This window comes from Thamnophis elegans, chromosome 8, assembly GCF_009769535.1.
Source record: "Thamnophis elegans isolate rThaEle1 chromosome 8, rThaEle1.pri, whole genome shotgun sequence".
Lineage (NCBI taxonomy): Eukaryota > Metazoa > Chordata > Lepidosauria > Squamata > Colubridae > Thamnophis > Thamnophis elegans.
The window spans coordinates 70980422-70992808 of NC_045548.1; the positions used below are offsets into that span (position 1 = coordinate 70980422).

General features: G+C 44.3%; 1 protein-coding gene across 1 annotated transcript in view; it reads right to left on the reverse strand.

The window, feature by feature from the left end:
- LOC116512024 (otoconin-90-like) overlaps positions 1 to 11755 on the reverse strand; it is an 81278-nt gene extending 69523 nt beyond the window's left edge. Inside the window, exons 1-6 of the mRNA XM_032222298.1 lie at positions 11731 to 11755; positions 9123 to 9206; positions 8080 to 8163; positions 6210 to 6293; positions 5685 to 5741; positions 3244 to 3330 (exon numbers count right to left, since the gene is read on the reverse strand). Of these exons, the coding sequence (XP_032078189.1) occupies positions 3244 to 3330; positions 5685 to 5741; positions 6210 to 6293; positions 8080 to 8163; positions 9123 to 9206; positions 11731 to 11755 (421 nt within the window). The remainder of the gene's footprint in view (positions 1 to 3243; positions 3331 to 5684; positions 5742 to 6209; positions 6294 to 8079; positions 8164 to 9122; positions 9207 to 11730) is intronic.
- Between the last annotated feature and the right edge of the window lie 632 nt (positions 11756 to 12387).

The window sequence follows — 12387 nt, forward strand, 5'->3', positions numbered from 1 at the left end:
GAGCCTTAGTTTGGTTCAGGCTTGAGGCCTACCTTTGGGTTTGGCCTGCCACCTTAATTAGATCGGCAATCTTGTCAACATCCATAGCCCATGAGTGAGGGATGGAGGGATGATGGATGGATGGATGAAGGGAGGGATAAAATTTTATGGCTATTACCAAATCGAGTATGGAACAACAGTGATTGCATGTGAGGAATATTAACATGTTGTGAGTATGGAGGCTACAAATCCTTGCATTTACAGCTGGCCGGTTCAAATCAACTTACATTGAGCCATGCTGGCGCAGTGGTTAGAGTGCAGTACTGCAGGCTACTTCTGCTGACTGCCGGCTGACTGCAATTTGGCAGTTCGAATCTCACTAGGCTCAAGCTTGACTCAGCCTTCCATCCTTCTGAGGTTGGTAAAATGAGGACCCAGATTTTGGCAGCAATTGGCTGACTCTGTAAACCGCTTAGAGAGAACTGTAAACCACTGTAAAGCGGTATATAAATCTAAGTGCTATTGCTACATGCCAGCCAGCTTATCAAGGTGGATATATATTTTCTGAGGAGTGAGAAAATGTCTGTCATATGTACAACAATCTATCATATACTCAACAATCAAATTATTTCAGCTCCTGCTATTGGACCTAAGTTCTTTTAAAATATGAACAGATCTTCAAGAGGAAACCAAGGCACAAAATATTGACCGAAAGTGGGGGAAAAATGTTGACCATCAGTCTCAAAGAACTTCTGTTTAAAGCTTGGACTTTCTAGAAATCTGGGAGAAAATAGAGGAACCTGCTACAGAAAAATCATCTTTATAATGTTAGGGATGTCTAGCCCAGAATTTTCATTTTTAGTGTGGCACCAGTTTTATTGTTTTTTGTTCTTATTTCTTGTCCTCATTCCTTATTCCATTTTCTTATTTCTCTCTCTAAGAGGAATAATAGAAACTTTGGTGTAAAATTCTGACTTTATTTCACCTGAGTCGAACTGTGAAATACTCAGCTCAAACGGAAAAAAACTGAGCTTCTGAATTTTTTGCTCAAACTAGTGGGGAGGTGGGGGGAATGAAAATTTTGATTTGAGGTTTGGGTGATTGGAATGGTTTTGTTTTTCTAGAAATGGCTTGAAAATGTGGAGAAATGTAAAGCTTTAATGTAAAACTGAGGTTTTAATTCTTTTTGTAATCTACTGCATTGAAAAATGTCAGATGTCTCCTTCCTTCTTTCCTTCCTTCCTTCCTTCCTTTCTTTCTTGACCCTTGTTTTTCCTTCTCTTAGTTTTCTGCTATTTCTTTTTTTGTTTTTATCTTATAATAAACTTTAAGATAATGACTTAAAATACAGAAATAAATTTATTCAACTTTTGAGAAAGAAAAGGTTCTTTTGTATATCCCTGGTAGTTTAAAAAGAGAAATAGCTGCAATAATCTTTTACGACATGCAAGAACTATGACATGAGACTGCTATATCACTCTGTCTAATGTCAGAACTGGCTACAAGGAATATGTAGCTGGGGACTCCTCCAATCCCTCTTTTCATTGCTCAGTATCTCTCTCTTCTGAATTCAGGACATAATGTTAGACCCAAAGAACTAAGAGTGACACATTAAGATTCTTTTGAGTAGCTGCTTTACAGTTGCAGGATCCAATCTGAATCAGTCACTGGGACCAGAGGTTTCGTCTTGCGAGCTTTCATACGCGTGCTGGAGCCCATCCTCAAGAGAACATCTCTAGCACGAGTCCAGCCTAGAGAGAAATTATCCGAAGATGGGCTCCAGCACAAGTCTAAAAGCTCGCAAGACAAAACCTCTGGTCCCAGTGACTGATCCAGATTGGATCTTGCAACATTATCCTGGGACACATATATTCGCCTTCATTCATATTTTATAGTTGTTTGCTTACAGGCAGAATCTTGCCAGACTAAAGCGATTATCTACAATAACTATTGATATGCTTGTGAATTGCTAGGGAGGATCTGATCTTGTTCTCTTCCTGCCCACCAGACACTCCAAACCAGTGGTGGGTTTCAAAAATTGTTTGAACCTACTCTGTGGGTGTGGCCTCCTTTGTGGGAGTGGCTTGCCGCCCATGTGACCGGATGGGAGTGGCTTGCCGCCCATGTGACCAGATATGAAGATGCTGACGACACTTGTCAGAACCACCTTAAATTACCTCACACACAGCACTGGCATGCATAAGAATATGATGTAAACCTGTTTTTTAAAAGGCATCTTTGGTTTGTGTTAAAACAACTTCAACACACGCAATGTTCTGATTGCACCACAAACGCAGTAGCCATCCTTACCTTTCACAGAGGCACTGAGTTTTATAAATATGAGCATGATAGTGTAGAATAATCATATCCAAGAACCAGTGGTGGGTTTCAAAAAATTTTGGAACATCTTCTGTAGGTGTGGCCTGCTTTCCGGATCCACTGGTAGAACCTCTTCTAACCGGTTCGGTAGATTTGACGAACTGGTTCTACCGAATAGGTGCAAACTGGTAGGAACCCACCTCTGCTCCAAACTCTGTTGTCCCTTTGCTCTTGGGGAAAAAGACTCTGTAACTCTAGACTTCTTCTCTGGTAACATAGTACCGCTAACTAGGGCATACAAAACCTTTGCCAGACCAATTCTCGAATACAGTTCATCTCCCTGGAATCCACACTGTATATCGGACATTAATACAATCAAACGAGTCCAGAGGTATTTCACAAGAAGAGTCCTCCACTCCTCTGCTCGCAATAGAATCCCTTAGGCCACCAGGCTCGAAATTTTGGGCTTGGACAACCTAGAACTATGCCAGCTAAGGTCTGACCTAAGCGTAGTACACAAAATTGTCTGCTACAACGTCCTAGCTGTCAACAACTACTTCAGCTTCAACCGCAATAATTCTCAGGCAAACAATAGATACAAACTCAAGGTAAACCGCTCCAAACTCGATTGCAGAAAATACGACTTCGGCAACAAAGTGGTCAACGCCTGAAATGCTCTACCGGACTCCGTTGTGTCAAATCCTCACAGCTTCAACCTTAAACTGTCTATCGTGAACCTCACCCCATTCCTAAGAGGTCCATAAAAGGGGCGTGCATAAGCGCACCAGCGTCCCTTCCATCCCTGTCCTACAGTCCCCATTTATTTGTACTCATTTCCCTTGTTCATGACCATGTTCATACTTACACCTGTTATCTTGTACATGTTTGACAAGCTAAATAAAATAAAAGAAAAGAAATAAAATGCCTTCTACCACATATACTCACCTAGGAAATCTGATATGTTACCAGAAAATGTATAGTTGACAAGAGGAGATTTCTCTATTGCTTCCCATAGATCTGTAAGATTTCTGCCTACGGAGGGAAAAAAGTATGGGGAGATGAAGATTCCATTGCTTTTGGTTCAGTGGCTACTATATCTAGTGATTAGATCACTGCCCTGCGGTTGTCTGTAGCAGGAACCTGAGCATTGACAGGGTTGAAAAACTTTTGACTCCCACAATTCAGAGCAAAAAATATCACTTTGCAGAATTTAACACAGTATATCTATATCTATAATCTATGTCTATCATCATCATCTTTTAACAACCCCATAATCCTTTGCAGGGCGGAGTCTGGGCAACTAAATGGAGCTAGCAGAACGTTTAATGGCCGGATGCCCTTCCTGTCGCCAATGAAGAGTTTTGTTCAGCAGATATATTCTCAGTGTGCCCAGAGAGAAAAATCTCTGCCTCTACCTGTGAGGATCAAACTCACAGCCTCTGAATTGTGAGATGGGAGTTCCACCTCTCCGCCACTGCACCACACCACTCCATATCATTCTCTGTCTCTCCGTGTCTCTCTCTGTGTGTGTGTCTCTCTCTTTCTCTCTGTCTCTCTCCCTCCCTTCCTACACACTCACACACACACAGAGAGTACTGTGCAAAAGTTTTAGGCAGGTGGGAAAATGCTGTAAACAAAGAATGCTTTCAGAAATATAAATAATGATTGTTTATTTCTGTCAATTTTCAAAATGCAAAGTGAGGAAACAAAAGAAAAATCTAAATCAAATCAATATTTGGTGTGACTACCCTTTTCCTTCAAAACAGCAGCAATTCTCATAGGTACACTTGCATAAAGTCAGGGATGGGAGAGAGGGAAAAGAGAGGGAAACAAATTAGAGAGAGAAGGGGGAGAGGGAGAGAGAAATGAAAGAGAGCTGAAGGGAGAGAATGAGACAGAGAGAAAAGAGAGGGAAACAAATCAGCGCTAAAAGCCACCCCCGTCCTCCCTCCCTTCCTCTCCACCAAAGTAGGCAGATACACACACATGCACACACACACACACACACACACACACACACACACACACATCTATGGAAGATGGAGGATAGATGGAAGATAGAAGATAGTGAAGACAAATTGAAGATGGAAGATAGAAGATGATAGATGATAGTGGACAGAGGGATAGAGGATAGAGGGTAGAGGATAGAGGATAGAGGATAGAGGATAGAGGATAGAGGATAGAGGATAGAGGATAGAGGATAGAGGACAGAGGACAGAGGACAGAGGATAGAGGATAGAGGATAGAAGATAGAAGATAGAAGATAGAAGAAGATAGAAGATAAATGATGTGCTGCTCCGTGGACTCCAAGTGAGTCAGCAGAGCCAGATCTTCAAGCATTTCTGAGAGACCAGGACACTGGGGGCCCATCTCACTTCTGGGGTGAGGATATTCATCAGGAAAGGAGCATATGACAGAGAGGGGTCTCTTCCTCGGCCCTACCAGTTGTAGTTCTTTCATTGATGGAATCCACAGCATACCTTTCCTCCCTGAATGGGTGGGACAGGCTGATGCAATGGGGCAAAGGCAGCTCTGCAGGTCACCTGGTCGATGCCAGATAGGACTTCAAAGGTCATTGTCAATACCTTAAATTGGACTTGGAAGCAAACTGGCACCCAATGCAGCTTATGCAGCAGAGGTGTTCCATGCACCATCCTTTGAGCACCCAAGATAGCGCATGCAGCTGCATTCTGTACCCCCTGAAGCTTCCAGATATTTTTTCAAAGGGAGCCTCTTTGCAATAGTCCAAATGAGAGATGATCCATGGGTGAGTGACCGAGCAAAGGGCCTCTCTATCCAGGAAGGGATGTAATTGGTCCACAACACAAGTGGAGCAAAATAAGCTGCTCCCCTCAAAAACTTATTTACATTGAGCTGACAGAATAAGAGAGTTGGAGGGAACCCTTGGAGATCTTTTAGTCCAACCCCCTGCTCAGGCAGGAAGCTCTGTAACATTTCAGACAAATGGTTCTCCAATCTCTTCCTTAAAACTTCCAGTGTTGGGGCATTCACAGCTTCTGGAGGCAAGTTGTTCCACTGATTAATTGTTCTAACTTCAGGAAATTTCTCCTTAGTTCTAGGTTGCTTCTCTCCTTGATTAGTTTCCACCCATTGCTTCTTGTCCTGCCTTCAGATGCCTTGGAGAATAACGATTCCCTCTTCTTTGTGGCAGCTCCTGAGATATTGAAACACTGCTATCAGGTCTCCCCTAGTCCTTCTTTTCATTAAGCCAGACACACCCAGTTCCTGCACTTAGGTAAAATGGTAGAATACATAACTGGGTGGCAGAAGAGAGATAAATTGACAAAGAAGAAACCTATACACATATATGGGGTTGAACTCTAAGCAGTACGTTCCTGAACAAAAAAAAAGAATCTTAAGTTTACCTATTCGTCCTGACATGACGCAAATGTAGATGCAGTCCGTATCATTGCTCTGGCTCACTGAAAGAAAACAGTGTCAGGTTTCGGTTAATGTCAGGGTTCCAAGTAACGCCCCCAATGAAAGAAGACTTTCCTTCTATTTATTCCCCAGCCAGGGAGGGGCCATTCAGCATCCACATGTGCCTTTCTTCCCGAGTCGACTCCTTGTCCTCAGTTGTTCTCCTCTCCTAACAGTTCTGGAACAGGCCCCAGCTGTTCGTCCTCCCCACTTATCTCCACTTCTGTGAAGGCAGCTGGGAAATGCCAGATGTCCCGAGCTGTATCTCTGCTTCCAATGCAGAGCATTCATCAGAGCCTTCCCCAGACTCAAGGATTGGCCTAAGTTCCTCCCCAACCTCCTCATCATCTGAATCTGCCACCATATCCGCTGGGCAACAATGCTATATTCCCTTCTTCCTCTTTATCTAGCCATATGGAATAAACGAGGTATCGGATTGATCAGCCAAAGAGACAGAAACAATTGTTTACCTGACACAATGGAAGTTGACTTGAAAATCTCAGTAAGATAACTGGTGGAGTTTCCCACAATGTCCACCAGCAATGCTGTAAAATCTAGGAAAGTAAAGAGAAGCATTTTGATATTCCGATATTGTCTTTTCTTCCCACGGAAGACAATTATCGGTAGCTCAGGGTTGAACTGTGGAATCCTTGAGGGTCTCTGAACTTGGATGTTGGCTTGCAGACATTTCATTACCCGACTAGGTAATATCATCAGGGGTTGATGTTGTTACCAAATTAGGTAATGAAACATCTGCAGGGAAACAGCCACGCTCAGAGACCACTAGGAATTCCACGGTTTTCTTTCTACTGTCAGAGCAGAGAAAGTGTGGATTCAAAAACCTAAAAGACAAGTTGGGATAAATAGAATTGCATAGAACCTTAGAAAGCCTGCTATCTTCACCTTGGAAAATAGACTGTTGTGGGATCACTGAATACAAAGATTAGTTTACATCAGTGTTTCTCAACCTTGGCAACTTGAAGATGTCCGGACTTCAACTCCCAGAATTCCCCAGCCAGCATTCGCTGGCTGGGGAATTCTGGGAGTTGAAGTCCGGACATCTTCAAGTTGCCAAGGTTGAGAAACACTGGTTTACATGGTTCAGAACCTTCTATCTGTTTTCAAGTTTTCCAGACTGTTTAAACATGTGGCATTCCTTTGTTGGAAATAAATCCCAGCTGCGCCATACTTTTGTCCCCTTTTTAATTTCTGTGATAACAGGCTATAAATTGGGTCTCCTAAATCCAGGGTAGGATTATCCTGACATATAAGGTCTTTGCATACAGTATCACTTTAAATTCCCCCCCCCCCAAAAAAGGATCATTTGAAAATCTCTATTGTATGGAGAAGTTATGGTCAGGGTCAGTGGTGGGATTCAGCTGGTTTGAGTTGGTTCGGGCTAGCAGGTTGTTAAATTTCTGATTGGTCCTTTCCTGCCCCGCCTCTTCCAGGAGTCGCCACGTGCCCCATTTTGACTCCCAGGAGCAGTGGTGGGATTCAGCCAGTTTGCACCTATTTAGGATAACTGTTTGCTAACTTTCTAAGCAGTTCGGAGAACCGGTTGATGGAAGAAATCTCCTTTTGTTTTTTTTCCACTTTACAGGGCTAATCCTGTAAGGACGGCAGGAAGGAAACATTCTGGTGATGTTTCTAGCCTAATCTTTATTGCCCTGCTTACAGAAACTGCCTTTCTGGTTAACCCTTATTATATTGTAACAGTTGATGCGAAGCACCCATTGACGTGAGTGACATTGAGTTGGCCACACCCAAGCAGTCACATGACCACCGAGCCCCACCTACCCAGATAGACATTAGGGCAGAGAACCGGTTGTTAAATTATTTGAATCTCACCACTGCCCAGGAGGCTGCAGAGAGGCCTACTAGGCCCAAAATGGGGAACGGGGGGTGCTGTGCACTCCCCCCACTGCCCATTTCTGCTCCCAAGAGGCTGCAGAGAAGCTTACCAGGCCCAAAATGGGACGTGGGGTTGTGGCACTCCGCCCCCGTGGCCTGTTTTTGCTTCTAGGTGGATGCAGGAATCCAAGTCCCTGGCCATGGCCACCATGGCCACGCCCACCCAACCGGTAATTAGGACAGAGAACTGGAAATACTGATAACTTTAAGGGTCATCTATGTTGTTTTCGGGAATCTCTTCTATTCTTAACAAGAAAAAAATCCTAACATTTACTGAGGATATAAGACAAAAGAAACAATTAGGAAGAACGTCCGTTTTTTTCTTTCTTTTTACTTTTCCACCTCTTAGTGGCAATATATGGCCTGCATGAGACTACAGACTGAAAAATTACATCTCCTTTGAATTTCTCCCATTCTACAACTTGCCTGTTAAGTCGTTCGTCCCGTTGTTTAAGCAATAGCAGTATCGGGTGGAGAACTTGGTGGGATCTATGTTCCTAAAACTGGATACTGCGAAGAATAAAACATTATGGAACATTAAAATCTTGTCCACCAAAAGAATAAGAGAGTTTGGTCTCATGGATAAGGGGCTGGACTAAAACAAGGAGACTTCTAGTCCCACTTTAGACATGAAAGCTAGCTGGGTGACTTTGTGCCAATCATCAGAAGACAGTGAGTTCTAGTCCTGCCTTCGGCATGAAAGCTAGTTGGGTAACTTTGGGCCAATCACCAGGAGATGGAGAGTTCTAGTCCCACCTCAGGCTTGGAAACTGGCTGGACGATTTTGGGCCAATCACCAGGAGACAGTGAGTTCTAGTTCTGCCTTAGGCATGAAAGCTAGTTGGGTAACTTTGGGCCAATCACCAGGAGATGGAGAGTTCTAGTCCCACCTCAGGCTTGGAAACTGGCTGGACGATTTTGGGCCAATCACCAGGAGACAGTGAGTTCTAGTCCTGCCTTCGGCATGAAAGCTAGTTGGGTAACTTTGGGCCAATCACCAGGAGATGGAGAGTTCTAGTCCCACCTCAGGCTTGGAAACTGGCTGGACGATTTTGGGCCAATCACCAGGAGACAGTGAGTTCTAGTTCTGCCTTAGGCATGAAAGCTAGTTGGGTAACTTTGGGCCAATCACCAGGAGATGGAGAGTTCTAGTCCCACCTCAGACTTGAAAGCTGACTGGACAATTTTGGGCCAATCACCAGGAGACAGTGAGTTCTAGTTCTGCCTTAGGCATGAAAGCTAGTTGGGTAACTTTGGACCAATCACCAGGAGATGGAGAGTTCTAGTCTCACCTCAGGTGAGGTGGGTGACTTTGGACCAGCCCAACTCACTTTCCAGTGTTGTCATGGGAAAATTGGAGGAGGAAAGAGCATTAGGATTTTTACCCCTTTGAATTACTTATGAAAAATAATAAAGGCAGGATATAAACAAACAAAAACTCTATTGGGTCCCAATGATCATTGACTCACTGTTGTAGAGGACAATGGAAACTTTGTGGAAGGCATACGAGCTGTAAGATACAATGCTCAGCAAAGAGAAGAATTCTTTCGTTCCTGTGGAAATACAATTTAAAAACAATCGCCCCACGCCCAATTAAAAGAGCTGCAAGAAAACTAGTGTTCTATCCCTCTTATCTATGGCTGCTAAAATGCCTCATGAATACTTTGCCACCACAGGAATCCATAATACATTTCACTCCCTGAGGTTCTGACAAAATTTATTCTCTCGACTCCCTGGGACTAGAGAAGAAAGACGCTGCGGTGTCAGCAACCCAGCAAGAGATGGAGAATTGACAGGTAGGACTCAAGAGTTGGGTAGATTGGGGGGAAATGCGTCGAGTACAAGGATGCTGGTGAATAAATATTTCTGCGGCTTGCAGGTGGAACAGGTGCAGTCTTTAGATGTTGTCATTCTGGGGGATGCCTGTTGTGGCCCACCAGCAGCCAGCAGAGCTGGCAGCAGTCTCAGACAGTGAGGAGGTTGGGGAGGAACATGGGTCAATCCTGGAGTCTGGGGAGGGCTCTGATGAGGGCTCTGTGTCGGAGGCAGAGAGGGGGCCAGAGCAAAGGTGGGTTGCTCCTGGTTTGGTCCAGTTCAGCCAAACCAGTAGTGCTATTTAAGCCTGGGCCATAGAACCAGCAGCAACCCAGGCTGGCCATGCCCCTGAACTGGTTCCCTGGTTGCTGCTGCCATTGCCAGCAAGTTGTTTAGTAGTGCAGGTGTAGGTGTGCATGCACAAAGAACAATTTACATTGAACTGTGCACGCACGCACAGCGCGCATCTGCCACACAATGCATGTCTGGCGCAAAGCGCATGCAAAGTGAATTGGTAGTAAAACTGGGAGCAACACACCTTTGAACCAGAGTCGCATGCCAGTTATCAGCTGCCTTCAGAGTCAGGCATCAGTGAGGCAGACGAACAGCTGGAGCCTGTTTCCAGTGTGCGCATGCACAGAGTTGTCAGGTGAAGGGAATAGCTAAAGAACAGGGGTCGACTTGGGAGCAAGGTCAAAGGTGGATGATGAATGGCCCCTCCCAGAGGCAATAAAAGAGGAGCGAAAGGGGAGTGGAGTTTGCAGGAGACAATTAGTTCACTTAATTGATTTGTGACTCTCCGAAACTCTTTGCCAAGTTTTGCAGATATCGGCCTGGCAGCTCTCCAAGCCAGATAAGGTCTGTGACTGTAAATCCTCCCTTGAAAGACTTTGCTGGATGTGAATGAGCAGAATTCACAGTAAATGAATAAAAGGGTTTTTTGTCAGGACAAGGAGTTTGCTTCATGCTCTCGGGAAGCCTCGGTCAGAACAATGCCATCAGATTTCTGACTTTGAAACGTCAAGGCATAACAGAGCTATTTTACATTCATTTGGGAGTCCGTCCACATTGTATAGAAGCTGTGCTGGCGCTGTGGTTAGAATCCAGTATTGCAGGCTAACTCTGCCCACAGATAGAAGCTTGATCCTGACCAATGTTCTGACCCAGCCTTCGCAAATAGTGATAAGACATTTACTCACAAGTAAAACAAACACCTTTTTATAACAGGGCAGTAACAGCCTTTTATTCACATAGATAAACAAAAAATGAAATGTTAAGTAGTCCCAATAAACCTGGGGTTAGCCAAGGAATCTGAATTGCTTGGTGTACACTAGAAACTAACGGTTTTCTGTGACAACCGGCCACTCCCAAACCCCTCCTATTTGTTTGCCAGCCAAGGAAGGGCTGGCTATCGCCTACGTCTGCCTCTTCCTGAGAGCTGGCTTACTGCTTTCCTTCGCTCTCCTCTCTTTTCCTCTCTGCGCATACGCACATCTGGGATGGGCCCAGAGGAGGGTTCCTACCAGTTCGCACCTATTCGGTAGAACCGGTTTGTCAAATCAACCGAACCGGTTAGAAGAGGTTCCACCATTGGACCCGGAAAGCAGGCCACACCTACAGAAGAGGTTCCAAAATTTTTTGAAACCTACCACTGCCACACACGCGCACACACACACACACACACACAGAGAGAGAGAGAGAGAGAGATACAGACTGACACAGAGAGAGACAGAAAGAGAAAGAAATGAAGAAATAAATAAAGAAAAAAGAAAAAAGAAAGAAAAAGTGAGAGAGAGATGAAAGGAAAAAAAGAAAAAAGGGACAGAGAGACAAAAGGAAGGAGAGAGAGGGGGGGAACACATGGCTGGCAAGCCACTCCCACCAGGTCACATGGCCAGCAAGCCACTCCCACAAAAGAGGCCACACCCACAGAGTAGGTTCCAAAAAATTTTGAAACCCACCAACTGCTCCTCACTGTCCGAATCTGCCACCAGCTCCTCTGGCCACAACAGCAAAAGGCTGACTCTGTAAACCACTTAGAGAGGACTGCAAAACATTATGAAGTGGTATATAAGTCTAATAGCTATTGCTATATTTTCTTGGTAAGGACAAGAGGTTAGAGCAGGGTTTGAGCCAGTGGCTTCACTTCATAGGCCTTTCTCTTTTCCTATTTCTTTGTCCGTTAGTGGAATGTGATTTACCAAAGAGCGGGGAAAAAGCAACAAAATGAAAAACTACCTCTGAGAGCGGTATTTAGCATACCATTCACCATCCCCGTCAGGTTCATCGCTGCCAGATCAACCAACTTTGCAGGGAGTTCTGAAAAAGAAAAGTACAGATAGTCCCTGATCGGCAACCATTCATTCTGTGACCACTCCAAGTTCCAAAGGCACCGGAAAAGGTGACTTATGGCCATGTTTCACACTTACGACCATTGCAGCATTCCCATGGTCATGTGATCAAAATCCAGACGCTTGGCAATGGGTTCCTATTTATGACGGTTGCAATGTCCCGGGCTCATGTGATCACCTTTTGTGACCCTCTGACAAACAAAGTCAATGAGGAAGCCAGGTTCACTTAGCAACTGTATTACTAATTCAGCAATTTTAGTGATTCGCTTAACAACCGTGGCAAGAAAAGTTGGTTCTCTTTTTAATTATTGCAAAGGTGTCATTTACATATTGGATCCTCTCTTATCATACGTCTCCCTGTCCATCTGCCTGTCTGTCTATTTTTATCTAGTTTATATACACAAAAACACACACAAAAACACCAAAGTGCCTAGCTATCAAGTTCATACACACAAAAGTGTCATATACAATACAATAGCAGAGTTGGAAGGGACCTTGGAGGTCTTCTAGTCCAACCCCCTGCCTAGGCAGGAAACCCTATACCATTTCAGACAAATGGCTATCCAAC